Here is a 25015-nt window from a genome sequence, read left to right as displayed (position 1 = left end):
GAGCTGCTTACAGCCCAGAGACTCAAAAATACAGGCATAGCCTTATACTGAAGACTAGGGTCTGTCACCCTGTGCCTTTACTTCTCTGTGCTGCAGTTCATTGTAGCCTTACAGGTAATTCATTCCACACACAATTAAGACTATTCATTGTGTATTAATTTATTTATTGTGTATGAGTTGCAGAAAAAGCAATAATTATCACAATGACACTATCAGAGAGAGCTGAACAAACACCAAAAAAGTAGGTGATAGTCATAGTCACCTGGTCATTAGATAAGTGGTGCTGCAAGCTAAAAACAAATCTCCAGGAAGGCCAAAATAGAGCCAAAGGGAAAATCTGTGGCCTATTACAAGCAAAATTGTCCACAAATTTACTGGGCTACAAGGTTACATATGTCGTTTGAAGAGACAAAAATAACTTCTAGCTGGTGGTTTCTAGGACAAGAAAAAAATATCAGTGACAGATTTCCACAGCAAAAGTGCATCTGGAATCCACCTCTGAACACCATATGTAAGATAAAGCTGACAGTAACATGCTTGAAGTTAAGTCTGTTGTGGTTGGATTATGCATCCATGTAAGATCCAGGAAATTATGTAAGTCACCTACGTACTGATAAGCACAAAGACGTATTTGACTATACTTGACTATGTTATACTTCAGAGTAACAAGATGCATATGTATAATATTTTCAAGCACACCCCAGTCTTTCCCTAGCCCTTCTGACTCATCTGCTTAGTTGAAAAATTCAACAGAACAGACCTCAAAGGAAAAACCTGAAAAAATACTTTAAATTTTGGCTTCAGAAGTCTCAAAGACAACTTGCTCTTCTAGTCGTCTATTTGGTCCCATGTAGTCACCACAAACCCAGACCAGTCCATTTAATGCCACTTGAGTGATGTCTAAGATTTCATTGGGAGGGTGCTTGCAGGTCCAGATGTCAGACTCAATGATCCTTGTGAGTCTCTCCCAACTCAGCTGAGTCTGATTCTGTGATTCTACAGTGTGACAGGCAAAATTTTTCATGCAAAGCTTTTATCTTTATCGCTACACATTGACTCATGATTTCTTCCATATATGAGCACTTCCTGTTGTTTTAAACTACCTTCCATCTACATCCATATCTATTTTCATTGTTTACTTATAACTTTAAAATAAGCCCACACTATGCTAGGTCTGTGATTAAAATATTTATGGATGTTGTACAGGTGTCATGGGAACCAAAAAAAGCAGCTGTGTTTTGTAAATCTACCAGGTTGCTAAGCAAAGAAGCATCTTTTCCCTTATAGACTGGGTGACTGCAGGAGATTTAGGGAAGATGCAATCTTTGTAGAAAGGAATACCACAGGTAATCAGAAAAGAATAACTCTAAATTTCATTAAAGATTTCTGTTTGAAAACAGGGGATGGTCTGGAGGGGAAAAAAAAAAAAAGTGTCCACTGCAAAACCCCCAACTCATTAGATGATATTTTTTTCCTCACTTTATTCACACCACATGAAAGAAGCAGTTTATTATTTTCAAATTGTGGTATTGCCCTTCATAATACAGGATTTCACAAGAGTTGATCTTATAAAAAGTGGATAGGAAGCCAAAATTTTTGAAAGGAAAAGTTCTTCACATCCAAGGCAGACATGTCTAGCAGGTTTCAGCTTCCAACCAAACTGTTGGTATGGCAACAAAAGACATTAATAGTTCAAAGACAGAATTTATAGTGTGAGATATATTGTATATTCACTTTCAAAAGCACGTTTTGAAGTCTCTGTTACTTGATTAGTTTTAAAGGCAGATTCTTTTTGGTATATATTTTCCAAGTTAAATTGATCTAATAAAATTCTTCCAAAAATTATTATAAATAATTACTACTTCCTCAAAAGCAGTAAGAAAAGACAGTTTTATGATCAGTCCCACATAATTTAAGCTGCTCATGTTTGTGAATAGAATTTATATCTTGTTCTGCTTCTCTGTCTGGCACAGTTTCTGAAATTTCACTGCGGGGGATTCTGACATTAAAGTAACAACATATCAGGTACAACAAAAACACTGATACCTTATAAGTGCAAATATATAATTTCAAGTATCAAAAATGAATGATAATGAAAACCAGCCCTTACCTCAAAATAGTATTTTTTATAGCCTGACATGCTAAATCCTTTTTTATATAATGAAGTGAGTTGCTCATCTAGATGTTCTGAGATAAATGATACATAAGGCAGTCATCTCCAGGCTCCATGCATCTATCTAGCTTAGTCATTCTGTCTTAAACATGCTGAACAGCAAGATGTCAAAAATGTCATCAAGGCAGCATTTAGGCCTCTGGCATTGAAGAACATTGAGCATTTTAATGTACCAACAGCCCATACTGGCAGATGATAGGAAGTTGGGTTGATTTTCACCACAGAAAATTAAAAGACATCTCTGATGCTCTCCACATGTTGACCTTAATTCACAACACCCATCAATTCTGAGCCGAGGACATCCATGACCCTACTTGATTGGAGCTATACTACCTCATATTTAATAATTTTCCAAAAGGCTTGTGATATACAGGTCCCTATTTTTCTTGTTAATATATGAGAGCAGATGGAAATATAAAATACCAACTACAACATCTGGGTTCTGCTAGTAGAATGGCCAGACATTTCAATCTGTGAGGTGCATCTCTCATGTATGCTGGTTAAAAAAAAAAAAACAGAATTGTCAACTCCACCCTTTACTGAAGCAACTAAACATCCATGCATTGGGTTTTTTTACTAGAAGCTACTCTTAATTTTACATTTGTATTATTAGAGCCATAAAAAGTAACCTCATACTAATCATGCATCACACTGCCTTCTCTAGTTTGTATTTGTACAATGTGAAGATGCCTTCACAGATAAGTTACTAAAGCATATTAGATCAAACAGGCAATGTGAATTTGCTTTGTAGGTTACTCTACTAATGGAAGCACTCCAAGAAAACTGGCAAAAGATGTATTTGTTGACAAGATAGCACAGTGTATTAAAGCAATGCATCTCCAGAGAAAACAAATCAACAACAGCCAGTTCATCACTTTCAGAATTTATTAGCTCAAAGAAATTTCAATTCCTGTACAGGCTCAGTATAGAAGAATGTGTGCATGTATGTTCCACCAGCTTTCCAGTGGACTCACAGCACTACACTCTGCAATTCAGTCAAAAGCTTAGCTAAAATTCTGATACAACACCTCTTTTCTAAAATCACATTTTAATTTTTTTATGCCATAGCACATGGATACAGTTTGAGCAGCCAAAGGTAATATTTTTTCATTTTTGGAACCAAATTTACTTTTACCTTTACTTACAAAGGCTATTACTGTATTTGACTTGACTTTCTATCAGTCTGTATGTCCAGCAACTAACCTTCTTCAGATTTCAGAGAACTTACTAAGATCTTTAAATACTAACTGAAAAAACCAAAGAAATAGCTAGCTTTTTGTAAGAGTTAAATGTGTTTTCAGAAGTGTTTGAGTGCAAATACAAAGCTGGAAAGCTGAAGGAATAGAAACTCCATGTGAAATGCTAATGTGAAATGTCTAACATTAAAGGATAATGTCACTTTTCTTACCTTCTCCTTACACCAGAATTCACTATTTTTCAGATCACTGTAATGAATACTTTTCCTAATGGATATTCAGCACTGAGTTATTGACACCAATTTGTTTCAGTAACAAATGAATTCCAGAAGCACCATAACAAAGTACTTATTGACTGTCTAGTCATTTCTACACAGACCCCAGTGAATAACCACAGACCCTCAACTTGGCACCTCCTTCCTTTGACCTCAGACTCAGCAGTAGTCCCTCGGGTCCCACTCATGCTGATCACCTGGACAAGAAGCAGAAGGGGTAACTTGAGCTCTTATGGAGATAACACTGCTTTGGGGGCTCCCCTCTGCACAGATGTCAGTTGTGGTAAGACTGATAAAACTTTAATTCTGAATAAGTTTACTTGTCTGCAAAATCTGTTTGAAATTGGCCAAGAGTCTTAATACTTATTCTTTTTTATACATTTTTTTTTCCCCCCTGTACAGGCCAGGGTAAGGGAAAATGAATTTTGACCACATTCCTTCCCTTTCATACTCACTTTCAGAACTAAAATTTTAATAACTAAGAATTCAGATGTTCAGCTCTTCCAGATTTAGCCTTTCCATTACAAAGTATGATTGTCCATAAAGTAAAAGTTATACTACATTATTAAAGAGTGCACTCAAAAGTTATTTTCTTTTTTTTTCCACCTCCTTCTTATTTTTTTTCCTTGTGAAAGGGAATTGTGTGTTAAGTTTAAAAGCATTACAGCAAGGCTGTGAAATAAGAGCTTCAACAAGCTTAGAAATGGAATCATTCTTGCTAATGAAATGCCCCAGATTCCTAAGCTTCCCTAGGATACAGCCAACTCCTATTAATATTATTAGTACTAGTAATAGTTAAAGACAACTGAATGATAGATATCTTTTCTTTTGGCATCTCTCACAGTTATCCAGAATTGTAGCCTTTATAAGATTTTTTTTTTTACAAGGTATTTCTCATTACTGACTGATGGCACTTTTCTTGCCAATACCAGATACTTCAATTCAGAAGTAGTATATCTATACTTTTTTCTTCAAAGCCACACTTTTTTCCTTTGATTAATGGGAGTTTCTAATTAAAATAAACAAAATACCCAATATAATGACTGAGAAACGCTTAAATATTTATGTTAGAGACAGTCACCTCGGTGTTTTTAAATAACTTTTAAAAAATTAATTTCCAAAAGAATTGGAAAATTTATAGAACAAGTGTTGAGATGTGAAGACTTCTACCAGTATTTAGGTCCAGCCATACAACTTATAATAAAAAGTTAATGGGATCACCATACCAATGAGTGTCTGTTACTGAATGTTTGAGAATTCAGTTTCTCATTAAAAGAAGCAGTGCCATTGGAATACAAATGTAGCTGACATATCATTTGGTATCACTATTCAGAAGACAAAGACAGCTGTCCTCTTTCATTTGGATGGCTGCATTTTTGGGTGTTGAGCAAGATCTGCTCAGCCTGTAAAGGATGTAGATTTTTGCAGTTTTCCCATAGTATGTTATGCAGAAACTAAAGTCCTTTTTTTCCCCCCCGAAATAATTTAAATAATTAGTAGTATATTCCAGTTAGATGGAACACATTTGTCCCTTGTGATCTTCCTTACATAACCAGAGTACCATTTCACTTTCAGCATATTTTTATCTCATGACAACTGAGGGAAATAGACAGTCACAATCAGTGTTCCTAAATAATACCTGGATACACAGACCTAATCTATAGGACAACAGCAAAGCATCAACACATTAATTCTCAAAACCCTCCTGCAGAGAAACAAAGACAAGAAAGCATTACAATATCCATTTCACAGACTACAAAAAGACCAGATATTTGCAAGGGTCATCTATTCAGGGCAAGAAAGTAGGAATAATGGTGATAAACCAGCATTTTCCTACCATCAAGTTTTAGATAGAGATTGCAATTTCCCTTTTTCAAGCTGAAAACAACATACACTCCCCTCAGTTTGCACTCCGAAAAATTAGTCAAAGACAAGTAGCAGACCAATCTGTACAACTGAGTTAAAAATAGGTCAATAAAGTAGCCCAGGCCTGATACAACTAGAGACACTAAACATTATTATTTCAAAGCATGCTGGAAAAAAAAACCAACGAACAGGTATTTGTGCTGATGGGCAGAAATAAGGATGAAATACTACACTTTTTTCTGTTCTCTTAGTAACTCCTACTTCATGATTTTTGGTGACTGATCTCAATTGACTCTAGGTCTTCCAAAAGTCAGCTATATTAGAAATGTCAAGCAGTGATTCAAAATCATTCAGTACTAATTCAGCTGCAGCTGACTACAAACACAAAATTCAGGATTCAAATCATTTGTCTAAGGTCTCAGTCTGATCTGAAATAATACAAATCATGGTTGCCACAAACTTTTAATCTTTTAATCAAGTACAAGACAGAGTGTGAACATAACCCAGAAAACAGTCTCTAAAGAATATGTATTCTGATACATTAAAAGATTTCTAAAAAGGAATTTGATTGCACGTGTTGTCCACTACATGCTCTACCCTGCCATAAACAAAACACTTGCCAGACTGCAAGTGTTTCTTTATGAATCTTCCATACATGATGAGTATGTCTGTACCTGCAGCTCAGCATTGCAATCCCTCCCTCATCACATACACTGAGACTCCACATTTTCTAGGCTCAGCAAGCCTCACATCAAGTTCTGCTTCTACCTGATGGCCTCCTGAAAAGGGAAAGTTAGGGAACAACTGATGCAGAATAATTGCAGCTGCAAAAGAAACCGATAGTTATGAAACCTCAGTGCTTGAGACTGATAGGCTCACTCCATTATTTAGAACATGTTAATTAGCATATGCTCTCCAAATTTCTCTCTGTTCCTCTTCTTGGCACATAGGAGAAAGAACATGAAAATAAGTGTTAATTCACCTTATAAATTAACATGCACACAGTGGGGAAGACATTATTTGAATATTTTTAGCTTGAGTAACTTCACAATACATAAATCTAAATCTTGTCTCACAGCTATATTAAGCAACCAACCACTAAGGATCTGGTATCAAATATCAGTGGTAATGTGTTAACAGAGTTTTTAATTTTGATATAACTGTGGAGCATGTCAGTCGGTAATCAAGAAGCGCTTAGCAAGAATTTCTTATTCACTTTGAATTCCAAAAAAGAAAGAAGGTGTCTGATAAGAGATCAAGAAGGAATAAGATAGAAGGAATTAAATTTAATAGATGAGAACCTAGAGAAAAAAACTTGTCCTTAGGGATGCTGAGCAGTTCAGAAAGTTCTCCTGCACCACTAACATCCAGACCTCAGACACTGATGCTTAAAAATAGCAAATTTATTGCAGATGGCAACCTGGAATATACAATTGACCATTGAGAGAATTTTTCTATTAAAAAAGGAAAACAAAAGCAGATGTTCAGTGTTTTACAGATCTTAAAAGGCAAAATTTGTAACACTGAGGGACCCTTCAGAAAGAGGTGGTATTAACTACAGAGAGATGATGACAATGATAATATGCTGTCTTTGTTGTAAATATCACCCTTTGTTCCTCAAAACACAGGGCTGCTATTTACACGTTACTTACAGGCAAGGTTCCGTTTTTCCTCTATGTCTGAGCAAAAGATTACTTAATTACATACTTCCATGTAAGAAAATCACTGATTCACATCTGTCTTTGTCTTAAAATATATCTCCCTTTGAGCCAGCAGTATCAATTGCATTAAATATGCCTAGTCTGCATGCTGGTGTAAATTAAAAGTACATAATCTAATTTTGCAACACAAAAAATGGATTCAAGAAATTAGCATTATTTGAAGTTGAAAAGTTAGGAATCTGTTCTGCTTAAATTTACACCAAATTGATTGTGGATGTAAAGGCAAACTGCTGCTCTATTATCGCAAATATGATACAGTCGATAACATCAGTATAGATCATAAATTTGGGTAATGTTTTCTCTTTAAAATAGCCCAAAAAATTCTGACATTAATTCCCTCTGATAAATTTTAAACACTAAGTTTCAGATTTTTTCTTTTTTTTTTCTTTTTTTTTTTGCATAGAAAACCTAATACTTAAAAGCATAAAATTTTTATTAGAAGAAAAGTTCAATACATTGCATCAGTGACAGGTTCTATCTCTACAGGCTGTCAAGCTTCAGGAGAAATCTAGTTTACAACATCAGAAATCAGAGGTTTTGTACCACTCAACAGAAACCAAAAAGGAGTCCAGATGTATCAGAGCAGTTGCCCAAGGACCCAGAGACAGACCTCTGAAATCCACCCCCCCACCCCTTGAGGTTCTGTGACAACAAAAGAGCCTCCAGCACTGCTGGCCCCAGCAATGAACCATGGCTTCATTGAATGAATCACCACCCTAAGGTCAATAGTCCCCACACCAACAGTACCACAAAAGACTGGAGACAACTTCAGTTTTCTCTCCTCCCTAAAAAGTGAAGCCACAAAGGCTCTTCAAGTTTAGTTGAGGAGACCCATCTTCAACGAGCATTTCAGGGATTGTCAAGTACAGCTGCATATCCTAGTGACTCTAGTCCCAGCTCACAACTGAATGGAAAGTTATGAGCAAAAATGCCTCAACGTCATAAATCTACCTCCTTTTTATAAAAAAATAAAGAGTTTCAATGCTACTTCTGAGAAAAACACATGTAAATTATATAAGCACATATTTCCCAACCTTAAATTTATTTTGTGAAAAGCAGGAAATGCTAGACAATAGGAAGCATGTGACTAGAGAAATGGCAAAGAAGCACCTACTTAACAGCCCTTTCTCACTTCTGAATGTTTGATTGGGTATTCTATTGACACAAGTTCATCTGCTGGTTAATAAATATTTTGGTGTAGAGATATGCCTTTGTCCTCTCAAAACATCATGAGCTTTTTTGGCTACCAGATATGCTCCAGAAATTATAAGAGAAACTATGGAGGTTCAATTAAAGATGAGCTCTTTGAGCATGAAGCAAAAGAGAAAAAGAATTTTAAGAAAACATTAAATATATCATAGAGTGATTAAATAAGATACAACAGACTCTTACAACAAGGAAATCATGTCACCTGTATGAAATGTGGTTATAAAGACTATAGAAGAAAGATTAGACAAAAAAATACATTCTGTCTTGAAAAAAATCACAAATAGATGGCCTATTTATTAGAACAAACTTATCTCAATTACACTGAATTCAGAAACAAAATTACAAACAAAAATCATAGTGCACCCCTAGATAAGGACCAAGGCACAAATGTAGGTAAAACAAGTATAAAAATGCTAATTTCCAGTGTCTTCAACATTCTATCACTACTATAAAACTATAACATCCTCCTCCATGACCACATCTAACATAATTTTATTTTATACATCTATTGGCTTTTAAATCAAGTTGCTTCTTTGACCTTTCTTATTGCAAGTCTCAACTTGTTTCTGAATCTCCTTCCCTCATGTGTTATAGTCATCTTAATTAGCATGATTAGAGTCAAGTTAGATATATTGACAATGACTTTGCTCCTTCTCTGCTACCCCACTATATGTTATTCTGTGCCACTTTTTAAACTGCAATAGAATCTTACTGCTTATATTTTATGCTAGTAAATTGCTATTTACTAGTTCAGAATAAAATGCTCAACTATAAGTGCATACTGTTGGAATAATTTAAAACCAGAGCCTAATATTCACTACCTTTTTTAGGCAAATCTATGCAGAACAAGAACATTGTCCCTGCACCCTTGCCCATATAGCCTCAGTATGAAATGTGACAAAAGTGGGAAGTCTAAGGGGAGGAACCACCACATGTCCCAGAGGACCAAAGTGATCCAAGATACAAAAACCCTACACCAGAAGGTGACCTACAGCTCTCACGTACTTTAACAGGGACCCTTCTATTAACCAGGTGAGAGAAAGAAATTAGGTCATTGTCTCTTTACTGACAAAATTCCTTCCTTTCTTAGCAACAGAAGGGATGGTGCCAGCACAAGATCATTTTCTGTCCTGAAAGGCAGAAGCATTTAATGAAAAACTTGCTTGTGTCTTTCTGTATACATGCTAACTTCCTTATCTGGAATTCCTAGACATTCCATGCATGACTTGGCATGTATCTTATCCCTGTAGCCAGTGGAGTAGGGAAACGGGATAGACAGAGAGGTGACTTTAGAGGTCAACTAGGTCATGGGTAGAGAGCTCAGCACAACTGCTCTCCTTGCTCTGGTACCACAGGAAGATCCTAAAGATCCACTTTTTAAAGTGGAGCATGAAGCTGGGCAAGGGTCTCTCCTCCTTTTGCTGGCAGAGCATTGCATACAACTTGGAGCTTCAGTGCTGCAATACATGTTTGCAGCTATTTTCTGGGGTGCTGTTTAGGGAGTTTTAATTCTGTGCTCTCATGTGTATATTTTTGCAAGTGTTGATAAGAGAATCCAGCAGCTAAGCTACATACCTTATGCTCCATCTCCTAACACCAGTCTGAGACAGATGCCTTGCATTTTCAAAGCACTGCTTCATGCTGCTTCAGAGCACTCGCTTTTGGCATTTTGGACAAAGAGATCTTCTAGATGGCTTTGCCAAAGACCAACACTTTCCTTAAGGATAAAAGCACAGCTGATGCATACAGATTACATAAGGATTTTGAAGCTAAGTCATTCTATGAAGAGCCAACAACCCAGATGATAGTTATCATGAACAGTGTATTCCATGATGCTGAGAAGGCATGTAACACTGTCCCAGCTCTTAAGGTCTACAGAACTTACATTACATTTGTGTAGGTCACAGAAAAAAATTGAGGATTGTATCATTGTCATTATCCATAAGAACATGGAGTATCAGATGAGTGAAAAGAGTAATAGATTTTGTTCTGTGAAGTCACTATCAGACAGTATTTCAAAACCATAACTAAAAAAACCAAGTGAATAATACATCTGCTGGAAATGACACTTCTAGGGAGATCAAAATTATTCACCAGTTTAGAAATGATGGAGGGTTAGATGTTATGACAATTTATTTTGACATTTTCTAGAAGAAATAGTTTCAACATTTTCAAAATAGGTGCATTTTCTTGTTATTTTGAAATAGCATATTTGTTTTAAAATTGACAAGTTGGCTCTGGACTTAAGAAAAAATGTTTTGGCAAAGAATAAAATTCTTCCTGCTGAAAAAAGAAAAACTATTAAAGTCATTAAAAGTTGTTTCAGGTTGTTATAAGCATTGCTCCAGAATGTTTAGTTCAGCCACTAAACTTTCAAAAAAAACCTATAAAAATCAATCATTTGTATAGATCTTAGAAAAACCAGCAGGGAGAAAAACAACTGGAGATGCATACATTTCAAAGACCAAGGTCCTGAGGTTTGTTTTTCCTTGGCTACCACCCACTGCAGCATAAATTGACTTCTTAGGTAATAAACCCAAGAAAACATATGAATATAATTTGGAGAACTGCACAGCTGTTTTTCTATCTGTATATCTGCCCCTATTCTTTAGCTCTCCATGTACTCCATAATGATCAGTAGACGTGACTCCTTCAAGAGGGATGCAAATCACTCCCTACCTCAAGAGGAGACTTGAGTTACACAGCAAGGCTCCTCTTCTGGTTCTCAGTCCAAAAAATTTCTGGCAGTTTCATTTAAAGGGATCCCAGAGTTTCATATTAAGTTACATACAACATGCAATAACACACCAAATACAACAGTTGATGTCTTATTTTTATATTCAGTTCAATTTATGCTTGGAGTGTCTCCACTATTTCAGCTTTCACTGTACTACAGATTTAGGCATTAACAATGTATGAAGTTTATTTTAGAGGATGCCAGGAGCAGAGAGTTGGAGAATTTGGGTAGGTAAGGAACAGGTATATGAAGGTCTGTTTGTCTAGGGACTCAAAGTGATTTGAGGTTAAGAGGAAAAGTAAATTTCAATCTGGTAGAACACCTTGCAATGAAACAGCCACATTCTTCAGTGGAAACTGCAATCTCAAAACAATTGATTACAAGGAGCTCTGAATATTACATGGGGATCACAAATTCAGTTCTCTAATTGAAGGACTCTGGGTAAAGAAAGCTTCAAAGTTTAAAAGATGAAGAACTAGATTTGACAGCACAACTTTCATTGCCTCCAATCCAGGAAAAGGAGACTTTAGGTAGGTTTCCATCACCTTGCAGAATCTGTTTCTGAAACTGTCAGAGAAATGGAAGCTTTTATCAGTGTGCCAATGCAGCCAGAAAGAACCACAGAACCTTATTAAACACTTTCTTCTTCTAGCTCCCAGTCAACCTCTTTCCATGGCTATTAGGACTTGAGGCACAGCTGTTCCTGCTGATTCTGAACACCTTCACTTAAGCAGTGGAGCCATGACCCTCATGCAACATCAAAACAAAATTTTCTTAAGCACATTTAACTGATCTCCCTCTTCTGCTTGGTGTTCGGTCTTTCCTGCACATTATTTCCTAAAACATTTTTATTCCGTTTTAAATTATTACTATTTGCAGTAATGATTAGCAAACTTAATTATGAGCCAAAGTTATCCTTCCTTGTATGGCACTTCACTGACCTAAAATATTGTCCTTTCCCCAAAGCATTTGTAGCATGGAGGACTTGAAAAATAGTGCTTTTATTTAGAAAACTACATGAGGACAAACATGATGCTATATCTAACAATGAAAATGAATCTAGGTAGACTCATATTCCCTGTTCCATTAGAAAGACTTGATTTCATTAAAACCCAGAAAATGTAAAGTACAAAGAAGACATTACCTTATATTCTGACTAATGTTGGGAACTCACAGACACCACTTAGTTAATAGCTTAGGAAGATCAAAACAAGAACAACATCTGGAATTTCTATACCAAGGATGAAAATCAAAAGGAATGTCAATCACCTGGCTTGAAAACAAAATAGCCAGACAACATTCTAGAAGATACATTGCTTCACAGAGGATAAAAAAAAAGTGGAAGATCATTATTTGAATCACAGGCACTAGATCTTCATCACCAAACACAATCCTAAAGCATATAGATATTTCTCTTTTTTTTATAGGTAAGTTTTTGGTATCAGAAAGATATTATTGCACACTTGCTTTAAGAGCCCAGAAGGACACTTGTGACACTACCACAGCAGCAAGAAAATAGAAATCATCCCCTGATATTTTAGTGGAGAGGTTCAGTTCAACAAAAGCATTCTTGTGTGGCCTGATAGGCCAGCAGTCCACCACTTTTTCAGTCTGGTGTCAAGATTCTGCTTTTTCATATATCTTAACATATCTCAGTCTAGATAAGAAAAAAATCATCGCCTGTAAAAAAAACCTCTTAATCTACAGACTTTTATAACTCATCCTCCCCCACTTACACATTCTATTTGCCTTTCTATAATGGATGTTTTTCCTTTCTCACCTTTTAGTGCCACCTCTTCTCCTTTCTTAGCCTTTTATATTTCCTCCTTCTTAATTCTGCCTCCATCTCTCCACAGATGCAATTGTTACCCTGCTGGAATTGCTGGTTGTAGTTACTTAAGTCTCCTATCTAAGAGATTTTCCCATAAACATAATGACAAACAGATAAAAGAAATCAGTCATACTTGGACATAGACTTCTTGAGAAACATTGTGCTCTATCATCTATTTTTACTAATCTTAGTGATAATGGAGAGTCTTGTAAATGCTGCAAACTCTCCATTGCCATTCAAGGTGCATTTAAAATACAGTGTAATCACCCTGCTGAGACAAATTCCTCTGAGATGCAAATGGATTAACACCTCTAGTTTTGTGCTCTAGGTGTTCCACTATAAACCAGTCTGGGCACTGGCCTTAGCAGTGGAGCTTTCAATAGACTTCAGCCTTCAGTTTGTTTGCTTACATTACGGTACCTCTGAGTTCTCACACCCACTTAGTTTGCAAATCTGATAATGATCAAATGTCAGCTTCCAAACTCAGAACATTGGCCAAGTCTCCCCCTTATACCATTGTCTCCTCAGAGTTTAGTTTCAAAATACCAGGGATAGCATATGAGATCCAATTCAAGTCAATTACAGTATTTCAGCTCTGTAAAGACGGCAGTGGTTAATGTAACAAACACTCCATCTTGTATTTTTTAATGGAAATAATAATGCAAAGTCCATCAAGAACAGTTGAAAACAAAAGTACCAGTCTTACACAGCTGCATAGCTACTTTTGAGGGGGAAGGCTCTTCTTTGATTGCTTGTTTCACATCCACAAACAAAAAGAGGATACAGTGTTCCTAAAATGGTAGGTTTATTTAATCATAGCTTTAGGTGTAGGGTGCTCATCTGCCAAACACAAAAGAAACACTTGATGGAGAAGAGCCATGAAATTAACCTGCTCCTCAAGCATCTCCTTTATACAAGTAAGATTTTCAAGAGCAAATTTTGCTTATCTCCATTTCTGATTAAGGAAACGCTAAGAGTGTTCATGACTTAACAGAAAGGAAACCGTACCAGCACTGCAGATTTTTCATTGCTCAAAATGTCAGGTGCTGAAGAGTTCGAGAAAGTCCAGACTCAGGTAAATAAGGCAGAAAGACCAAGAAAGAAAGGAACAAAATGCAGTACACAAGCAACTGAAGAATGCAAGTAATACATAACAAAAAGGAAGCAGCTACAAGTGCATATTCATAGATACACTAAAGGAAGAGTAGAGAAAATGCACAGATTATAAATGGTTACCCATAATAACTCACCCTGCTGTGAGAAATAAGCAGAAATCATAACGAGTCATATTCACATTCTTATTTCTGCATAGAGAATTACTTAAATCTGACCTATTATATACAGCTTCCCTGTTCCTCATGCTGACATGCAAGAGATGATTTTAAGCCTCGTCTTAGCAATGAAACCAAGGAATTGAATTTTGTTCTGCAAAGCATAAAAAATAGCTCACTCCTTTTCTATTAGTGAAACAATAGTAGTACACTTTCTTTCTAGTACTGACTTGCATTATATTCTCCCAGTATTATCCTCAAAGAGCCAGGAAGAAAAACCCCTTAAAACTGATGCCACACAGAATGAATAAATACAAACAAATCACCAGCATGGAAAATAACTGTACGAGCCCTAGGTATCAAAGCTTACCCACAAATAGCTCATAGTGAATAATGCATATGGTTTAAAGTCAGTTAAAATAAGTGCCAGGTCACTTATCAGGCAGCAGTGAATTTGCAAGGCTTTGAAACAAAATTCTATTGAGTCTTCCTCAGAGGTACAAATAACTAAAGTAAGATAAAGGTAAGTAAGGGCTGGAGTGAAATGTGGCCAAGAGCTGGCCAGTCTTTTAGTCCTACAGCAGAATAGACTGGTGGTACTGAAAAGGCAATAGTGAAGCATGAAAGAGCCAGCTTTGACTTTGTGAAACAAGTTCTTGACATCATTGAGTCCTAAAGCACTACTGTGCCTCAGAAACTGAAAGGCTTTTTCTTGGCTGAAAAACTCAGCAGAAAACCAACAGGCTAAGAATCTATCAACATAGGCCAATTGCCTTTAGTCCACTTTAATTTCTGCTTTTGAGACATTACGTATTTGGCTGCCAGATGACAACATTTGCATGACAACATTTTCACAGTGCCTGTTGATACAGATCCTTCAGGGCTAGCTTGCCTTCAGATTAATTCAACTCCTCAGACTGCTGAAAGTTGTGCACATTTTCCAGGCTTGGAAATGTACCAGGGTTCTCCAGCAAAGGCCATTAGGTTAAGGACATTTGTAAAAGGAAGTAAAAAAGTAATGGAAAACAGGCTGTATATAAAAGAGTATACTTTCTCCACAGCATAATAACCTGCTCTTTATATTATCTTTTCTGCTCAATGAGCTGAAGGTTTAAACAAACACTAAGTTTCTGCACTCAAAGTGCAGCCAACTGATTATTCACAGGAGCTCTAAAGCTTCTCATTCTCTCCTTTCCAGGATTCAGGAAAAAGGTGCTTAAATTGCAACATAAATTATTTTCCCCTTGGTGTGCTTTGCCTGTCAAAATAAGGGTTGTTTGTATGGGCACAGCTCAGGGAATTATCATTATCTTCAGCCAATAACTCGACTACATTATCAATGTTTTTCTAGTGATCCAAAGACTGGAAATGTTACTAACTGATTATATAAATTCCAATATTGCAGGAGGAAAATATTTTTATGCTACACATGTCAGGAAATATGAAAATAATTATTCTTATATAATAATGCATAATTATGATTATTAACTCAGGTAAGATTAATCTTCAGTTTCTGTTTTTCCTCTTAAAAAAGGTGATTAATTTTCTGCTTAGACTAAGAAAATAAACCTTACAAAAAATGATAGGATTTTATATTTTGAGTGAAGGTTTTGCTCGTGTTTTTTGCCAGAACTTCTTTAAGCTTCATTTCTACTGAAGTACTAAGAGGAACTGGAAGTAAACCATAGAAATTTGAAAGGTTACAGTATTAGGGCCTTATTTTACTGTTGTGAGAAAAACAAAACTCTTTGGTTCTTAGCCATTTATGAAGAACCTCAGCCTCAGAGACATACCTGACAAAGTCTGGCTCTACATAAATTATGCAAAGACCCTTGAAACCACATAATTTAATATGATTCATTCACAGAAAAGTACATTATTCTCCAGCTAAGCAGCAGCCATCCAGGTCCTGGTTTCTGCAGGAGCATTATAAAACATATTGCCTAAAAAATAATCCATTAACACACAGCACTACTTAATTCAATTATCTAACATCCATATTAATTCATAAACAATAAGCAGATTTTGTACTTTTGCAGATTTTCAGGGTTTAAAACTTCGAAGAAAAAGGTAAATTATTTCTGTCAGGATTGGACCTTCCTTGCATTCTCTTGGATGTTATTAGCCTAGATAATTCTTCCTGCACAACCCATGCCAAGACAATTTGAAAACACTGAAACAAGTCTTAGCTTGCTTTGCTACGTAAGAAGCAAACTTCTAAAAACTTCTGGGACTCTACAGATCCAGAAATGTGAGGGTTTTTTCCCCCACAAGTTTTACCATCAGAAAGTTCAAGCATCACATTTAGTAATGCGTTTTTTTGTGTGCTTTTATTTTTTTCTCCTATTCCAGTAAGTTAAACAAGTAAAATATACATTCCTCTCCTTTGATAATCAACTGCATTACATCTTCAGAAGCAAAAAAAAACCACTGGCCCTTTACTGTCTCTCATTTATGTAAAATGTACATTAGTGGCTACCTTTAAACAGCATATATTGCTTTAAGACATGTTTCACAACCTGTTTTCAAGCCAGCAAGCTTTCATACAACTTTAAGAACTGAGTATTTACTTTATTAAGACATCTTAACTTATAAATTGGCATTTTAATAACCAATGCTGCTTCTACTTTAGTCTTATGTATGTATTCTTATTTTCTTAAAACATTTTTTGTAATCCATGACATCTAGTCTTCTGAACAATAGCCTGGAATTTTTTTTCTTTCAAGCTTCTGTATAGACAGTAGAGTGACATATGACTGTTGTCCAAGAACAAAAGATAGCCAAAGCTGCTGTTAAGCTAAATATTACATTCTATTAATTATTTCTTATCACAGATAGTCTGCAAGCAGACTCAAGTACAGTCTAAACATACCATTTCACATTTGCATGGCCTACCATTTTAAATCCTTATAAACACAGCTCTTCCAGGAAGTCTTTAGATAGAGTGGCATGTAAAGACAGACTGTAAAGATCCTAAAGAAAAACTAACCCAGAAGACTGATGAATGGTCTGGGCTTTTTCCTATGCCTTCAAGCTATTGGAGACCTAGTGTTTCATGTCTGTCAGTATAAAACCTTTTCTGGAAGGACAAAAAAGAATTTACATGGACTGCTAGAAGAGTCTCACATCTGTTGGTGATGTTATCTGTTTCCTCTAAAGTGGATCCACTTTAGTAAGCACCATACTGAAAATTTTGTTACAATCTTCTGTGAAGAACTAGGAATAACAGACACCTGGCTGAAAGTTACTATGCTGTGCCTATTTTTATTGCATAAAGCAGAAAATTGAGATATCAAAAAAAGGCAGCTTTTAATAAAATTGAGTTCTATCTGCAAAAGGTCATATCTCACCGACAATTTCTATACACTTCATCCTAATTTAAAGCACTGAGTACATACACCAAAAGAGCTAAGGGTTAATACATATTTTTAACTATTTCTGGATGCCCATATGAAAGATTTAATTACACCAGATGAAAGCAAGTAGTGAAAAGATAAAAGAACATCCCTATATTTAAAAAATTGCCTACTGCAATATATAAATCCCATTTACCATATATATGTATCCTTCTTGTATTTTCAGGTCTCTGAAAAAGTAAGCATTGGGTTTTTTAATTAAGAATCAAAATGCAATTCTTCTCAAACACACTGCTATTTAATTTGCACTTAATATGCAATCACATTTTAACAATGGATCAATATTATTATAGGTTAGAGGGTAAACAAAATATGCTTGCTCAGTATCAGTCCTCTTGCATCATGTAATTCTGTTTTCATCCACACAAATTATAAATTCCTATCATAGTAAACAGGTGGTAGACTGCAACTGCTAAATGAACCATAAATAAGTTAGAGTTTTCTAAGGACATGTTCTCAAGTTGCAGACTTTAACGCTAGCAATGTACCCTATTACAAACCTTGGTAATGTTCAAGAAATGGTCCAATGTTGCCAAGTGGGACTATCTTAATTGACAATACTTTGCTTAAATGCCAACTTCAATTAGACTCTGAAAGCATTTGAAAAATTATTATGACTTATTTCAGCTTTTCATAGAATCTACCTCAACTCTGATATAGGAATTTGAATCCAAAACCAGTTAAATCTCTGATTATATCTAAATGCTTATTTTAAAAATCTTCCATTAAATTAGTATCAACAAAAAGAAATATTAAAAATAGTCATTCTAAACATCTTTGATCATGGATGTATCAAAGAAAAAACAGTCCTCTTTATGCAGCAAGATGCATGGAAAGTAAACCTTTGGGAGGACCTTGGCATTTTTCATTGATTTTTTGTAAATATAGGGCAGCCCATGTGACAAAAGACATGGTGCATTGGAGAACAGAGTACATCATCTTTTTTTCAGCTAGTCAAAAGAGCAGTCATTCTCTGATGGTCATCTTTATGAAGAATATTCCATCAACAATAGAAAACTCAGTAATTTTATAAGTAATGCATGAGTCACTGGCACCAGGGACTCATTAGGGAGCAAGAGGCAGGCAATCTTCTTAGCCACATATGTGAGGTGGTATTTGTGATACTCTGATGTTGTTTGTGATGTCAGAACTGAATGAAAGAGAAATACATAACATCATGTTTTTGGCAGTGCAAACTATGTTGTCTGTAATCTTGGCCAGTAGCCAAAAGCTCACTCAGCCACTTGCCAGGTACCCTACCAAACAGGACAAAGGTAGAAAACAGGTAGAAAAAAAACAACCTCACAAGTTAAAATACAGAAAGGGGGGTTGCTTAACAGATACCATGACAGGCAAGAGACTCAACTTGGGGTCAATTAGAAGGATGTCTTGCTAATTAAAATAGATTCAAACAGTGAGAAACTTCTGTCACTTCCTTTTGCTTCCTTGCTGAAAGACTAGCTTCCTGACCAGATTCTTCCACCTCCCTCACTAAATGAGGTTACAGACCCATTAATTTCTGCTACCACTTTTTGACAGCTGGGGTGATTATTGTAGATAATATTAGATAAACCCTGTTGTAGATAAGGTTTGGGTCCCTGCCTTAGCCATGGTGTCTTCAAGTGCAGAGGCCCTCCTTCCTCTGCTGTGATGGAGCTGAAACAGGCTCAATAGGCTCTGTGTTAAGGAACTGATGAGGCTGACTGGGGTAGGCCATAAAATCCCAAGCCTTGGAAGGTGATAACTGCCCCAGGCATCTTCCAAAATCCTCCCAACACACCCTGCTGCCCAGGGATTGACCACATCAAGTCACATTTCTCTGTCACCTCACCAAGTTGTTTACTCTTGCACTTGGATGGAATCAATTTCCACCTACCCAGCAACATCAGATAATAGGACCAAACATCTTACAGTGATAATACCTTGCCAATATTTTAAAAAGTGTCACTTGAAATTCCAAACCATTATTAATACTGGCTTTTGAAGGGGGGCAGTCAAAAAATTTCACCAGTGTGTATTCTGAAAGCTCCATCATCCTATAATGAGTTTTATTAGATACATAGAAAGAACAGACTTGCCCTTCATAGTGAGCTGACAGTAGAGAATCCAACCATACCTTTAAAGCATTCAAACTTTCAGGAGAGATCTCACTACTGACACTTGAAACTTACAGTTCTATAGCAGCCCATACAGCAACATTAATGGAGACTGTCCAGCATTAGAAAGTCCACAGAAGCAAAGCAGTACCTAGTGCTTTACAAAGGACTACTGAAAAACAGCATGTGTGCTAATAGAAAGCTTCCTTCATCAAATTCCTCATACTTTTACACAAACCATTGAGTGCAGGAATTTGAGAACAAATTGTGAAAACATTTTTATTTCCAACTATTCATCTAAAAATTTCTCTTCTCTAATGACCTCAGAACATCTCTTAAAACTGGTCATTTCATTTACTTTTAATTTGCTTTACATTACCCATAAAGATGCTGAAAAGTCAGTTACATGCCTTTTCTTGATGCATGAACTCAGGATATATAGGAGATTCATCAATCTATTAGATTTTCACAAATCTAGCTGATGCTTCTTAAGTAATATAAAACCCAGTGGCCGGCATAAACATGATTAGACAAATGAGGTTGAACATCTTGCTACATAATCTCTTCACATCAAAACTAATTTCTGCTAAAAGAGATATCACCTAAACTGCCTTAAGAGTAGAGTTAATTTTTAGCATGGTTTTCACCACTGTTTACTCCAATTCTATTCAAATATTTATTTTTATACAAAAAAAGACCATTTTTTGCCTTCTTTCCCTTTCATTATCAGCCCATTTCAAAGTCTATCGTAATTTCATAGTTTAATAAATTCTCACTGATTCTCTGCTACATTTCAACCCTATCAATTCCAGAATATATGCCATTCTGCCTCAGGCAAGATTGTAACCTCATCTATTGTACTACATTAATTCCAGCTTCCCTTCAGATTTAGGGAAAGGAATTCCCTTCTCACTAAAATAGACTCCCACTTCCACTAGCAAAGGAGACAACTTCAGATTAAACAAAAATCAAATTTAGTTCCCAGCTCTTTTTCTGATAGCATGAATTCACTTAGCTAAGGCTGTTCCAGTCTACTTTGATAAATAGCAATATTGAAAATGTAGCAGGAAGAGAACTATTTAGCCAGGTGTTCCTTTGCAAAGACTTCCTCTTTACAATGAGTCAGAGCAGAGTGTAATAAAATACTTGATAAAAATGTGGCTGATAATAAACCTGTGAGTAAACTAAAGGCTTTGTTTAGCTCATTATTGGAAAAAAAAAAACTTGATTTTACATTCACTCCCACTTCCCTCAATCAAATGAATGTTCTTAAAAGGCTCTTAGTTTTTTGCTTAGCTGGGTACTTGAATAAAAAAGACGAAATAGCACAAAGTAATGTTAATGTGTGCCTTGGTTCCTGTTTGTGTATAGATGACCAAATTCATAGCACTGCAGTTCCACTGCAACTTATTCACAAGTTTGCTAATTTGCCATTTTTTAAAATCACTTAATTAGGACAATTCAAAAGAAACTTTTTAGTTCTGAAAGCACATAAGAACACGTGCAAGCCCTATAGTACTTTTTATTTCAACCAGCTGTTCTGCACAATCCAGACTATGCAAAGCAATAACCAGCCTGTTTTACAATTGACAGAACCCATTCAGCCCAAAAAGGAGTCTCCCATACTCAATTACCAGCATGACAGAAGGGTATGTGAAAATCTACCTGAAAAATACATAGTGATTTCCAAATAAATTCCATTATTCCATTTAATAGGTGAGCATTTCTGACAAAAAGCTCAGAAATACACTATTGGACAAATTGTAAGACAAACAGCTGAAATTTATGCACTAGTGTTTTGTTTGGTAAGGGCTCAGTGTCAAAATTTAAGCTTAAATGTTCCACATATTCAAGGAGTAGCGGTTTAAGTTGCCTAATAGGAAACCAAGGTTTGTGGCTTAATTCAGGAGTTTTCATTTATTTTTTTCTCTGATCAGCATCAAGATGGAGCACCAAAATCAGTGAACAATGAGACACTGCTACAGTGACAATACACAAAGAAAGCACAGCATTGCCCAAAGCTTCAGGGCATTTACTAAGAGACCAGGGATGTTGTCACTGAGACTAATTTTATTATATTCCATTTCTTCTGTTCTCTGAAAACCCATACAAAGAATGTGTCAGTCCCAAAGCCTTCCATTATTAATTTCAATTGATGCAATCTAAATGATGCACTTGAACATGTACAATCTGGAACACATATTTAATACAGCCTTACTCTTTGTTCCATTTTAGTGCTGATGGCTCTCCAAATGTGCTCTCTCATTTTCACAACCTTCTAGAGATACTCTATACTCCCAGTTTCAAACAGATAGCAAACAGACAGCAAACAGACTGCAACAAAAAAAATATGGAGACTTAATACTTCCAGTCTATTCCTTAAGCCAGAGTAGGTATCTGACTTGGAGAAATCATAACTGTGGGTTTTGAGGAGAACAGTACCATAGCACAGAGCAAAAGGAGAGGATCCCAGCCACAACAATGACAGAAAGACTTAAGGGAAAGAACAGGACAAAAACAAGGCTGATAAGATCAGATGACAATAGAAGTTAAGTAGGCATGGGAACAACTGACAAAGGCCTTGAAGGAATCAATTTAAACTTTCCTTCAAGGAATGTTAAAATTACAACTAGAGAAAGAGTAAATAGAAGGATTAAAGCAGACATGATCAATCTAACAGAAAATATCCATCATTTGAGCAATGTTCATCAAGAAAAAATGGATAAAGACACCACAGAAACCAAGGAGAAAGTCAGTGAAACCTCAAAATAAGAATTATCACAAATATAGAATTGTAGATTAAGTATGTGATGCAACTAAAATTACCATATTTCAGTGAATACCTAAACCCTAGTAGAGCAAAGCAACCCTTATCATTTAGATAAAAACAGCATTTTTCTGTCCAACATACATCGGCACTGTTATTCTAGTGATATAAAAACACACATGCATACTCATTTAGCCATCAGCAAGTCTGATGTTTTAAAAAGCAAACCAGCCTCCAAAATATCTGTGCCTCAGCTTTCAACAGCAAAGATCACAGCAAAGCATACAACTGAGAATGCAAGGTTGTGATCATAAGACTGGAAAAAACTCCAGTAAACAAAAACACTTGGTAATTGCAGTTTCAAATTATGAGGGGTCATCCTTAGTTAAAAACAAAGTTTTGTCACATGTCACAGATGACATTTTGAAACCAGAATTCCCCACTCTGGTCAAAAAATTTGTCCATGAAACATTTCTCTAGACTGTGCAAAAGACAAAAACAGTAATGCCATATATCCATATAAAAGAGTTAGTCATGAACATTTACTTCGGCAAAAGCTATACCACTGAACAAGCTGGCATACATCTTCACATCACCATCTTGAGAATCTGCACTACCATCTTGCCAATTTTTTTCATTCCTTAGACAATTAAATATGGAAATTAAGCTGCACATTTCTGAAATCAAAGGCCTGCCTTGAGGACAAGAGGGAGAAGAAAGGCAGAAAGCACACTCAGAGCCTTACCTTCCAATTAGCAGGAACTCCCCCAGCACTCCGAGGCGCCGCATGGCAATGAGGATGCCCCTGACTGTCATTCCCTCGCAGAAGCAAACCACCACTCTAGCCTTGGGCAGCCTCTCCCGCAGCTTGCGGAGCAGGCGATCAAAGCTCTTCTCACCAGCGTTGCTGTAGATCTTGTCAGAGTGAGCAATGCAGAGACCCTCTTGGGCAGCCAACTCTTTAAAGGCTTCCATTCCACTTTCCCCATAATTTCCTGTTAAAGAAAAAAATAACATGCATTTAACCAATTGAACTGTGATGGGAAATTGATAGTTCCTCCCACCCCAAAACCAAGCAGCATTAGCAGAAGGAAGAGCAAAAGAGATCCTTCAAAGTGAACTCATGCTCAGAGTTCAGTAGAGCATCAGGATATCCATGTATCAGTGGGTCTTAACAGAACTGGAAACAGCAAGTTCATTTTCTTACATTGACTTAATGGAAGATAGAGGGGATATTAAACAACTAATGGATAGGTAGAAAAGGGGGCAGATCAGACAATAAGAAGTTGAATTAACATTTCTATGGCAAAACCCACAGCCAAGCTAGTTTAGGAAAACAGTAATAGGAAAGAGAAAAAAGGATTTAATTTGAAGCTGTCTGTATCACATGCAGTCAATATTCACAAAAGTGAATGAAAGATGGATGCAAATTTAAAACACACTGATCTGGTAACATTTTCAGTCACACTAATTTGACCAAGAAATGTTCATGACTACTAAAATGCAGGCTTGATGATGTCTCAGACTAGGAGACTTTCTAACTGAAAGAACTTCAGAAATAACCCTTTCCAAAACAGAAATATTTGAACTGTGTGGTACAAACTACATATAAAAACTGATTCACTTCTATTTATACATTCAGCAAGCCAGAACAGTTTTACTAAACTCAGACTGCCTTCTGCTATGGAAGCAGGTGAAACACCAAGTTTTCTTTGAATATTTTATGCCTGACATGAGTGCACAACTTAGGATGAACATCCACCACCTAAGAGGAACAGATGGATTAAAAAAAACATGTATCTATTAACAGTAACAAGAAATGTTACATTAATTGGATGCTATCCATATCCATAATGTTTCCTTAATTCAATGATACAGTAAAATCAGATATGCTGATCCCTTCTAGACCTAGACCTTTTCAAGCAAGGGGTGATTGAAGAGGATTTCACCATTTCTGACAACTGGTTTGAAACAGCAAACTGCAATGAAGAAAACTTCTGAATCAGCATAAATTTCTTCACAAAAAAAAAAAAAATTAAGTTCCTCAAAAGTATAGCCATCAGAAAGAAAATGCAGCAAAAGACAGTTCAGGCACTCTGTATAAATCCAGTAGAAATAAGTGCATTTTTCCAAAAACATGGACCATTTGCCACAGACCAACACTATGACAGTCATTGTCATATTAAGTTGCAGACAAACCTGACAGGTCTAGTGTCAAACACAAAACTGAAGTTCCCCAGCCCTTTGCACTGAACTGCCCTAGTTTCTCATAAATTTGAGGCAGAGCAGAATGGCCTCTTTTCTATCCTGTGACTCAACATCATATTCAGCAATCAGGTCAATTCTGCTTTTTTTTCCTGTGAGCCAGGCGTACTCCAGAGCAGCAGTCCTGTGTGGCTGTGGGGAGGAGGGGAAGATCTGTGCCTGGTGGGAACTAACACCAAGCAGCCCACCCTG

General features: G+C 36.3%; 1 protein-coding gene across 4 annotated transcripts in view; it reads right to left on the bottom strand.

Annotated features, from left to right (window-relative positions):
• Positions 1-25015, bottom strand: part of GRM1 (glutamate metabotropic receptor 1) — a 176779-nt gene that overhangs the window by 115766 nt on the left and 35998 nt on the right. For all 4 annotated transcript variants that reach the window (XM_079298904.1, XM_079298907.1, XM_079298906.1 and 1 more), the window contains exon 3: positions 23304-23553. In XM_079298904.1, coding sequence (XP_079155030.1) covers positions 23304-23553 — 250 coding nt within the window. The remainder of the gene's footprint in view (positions 1-23303; positions 23554-25015) is intronic.

This window comes from Erithacus rubecula (genome assembly GCF_903797595.1).
Source record: "Erithacus rubecula genome assembly, chromosome: 2".
NCBI classification, from domain to species: domain Eukaryota; kingdom Metazoa; phylum Chordata; class Aves; order Passeriformes; family Muscicapidae; genus Erithacus; species Erithacus rubecula.
This window is presented reverse-complemented; position numbering and strand designations above follow the sequence as displayed.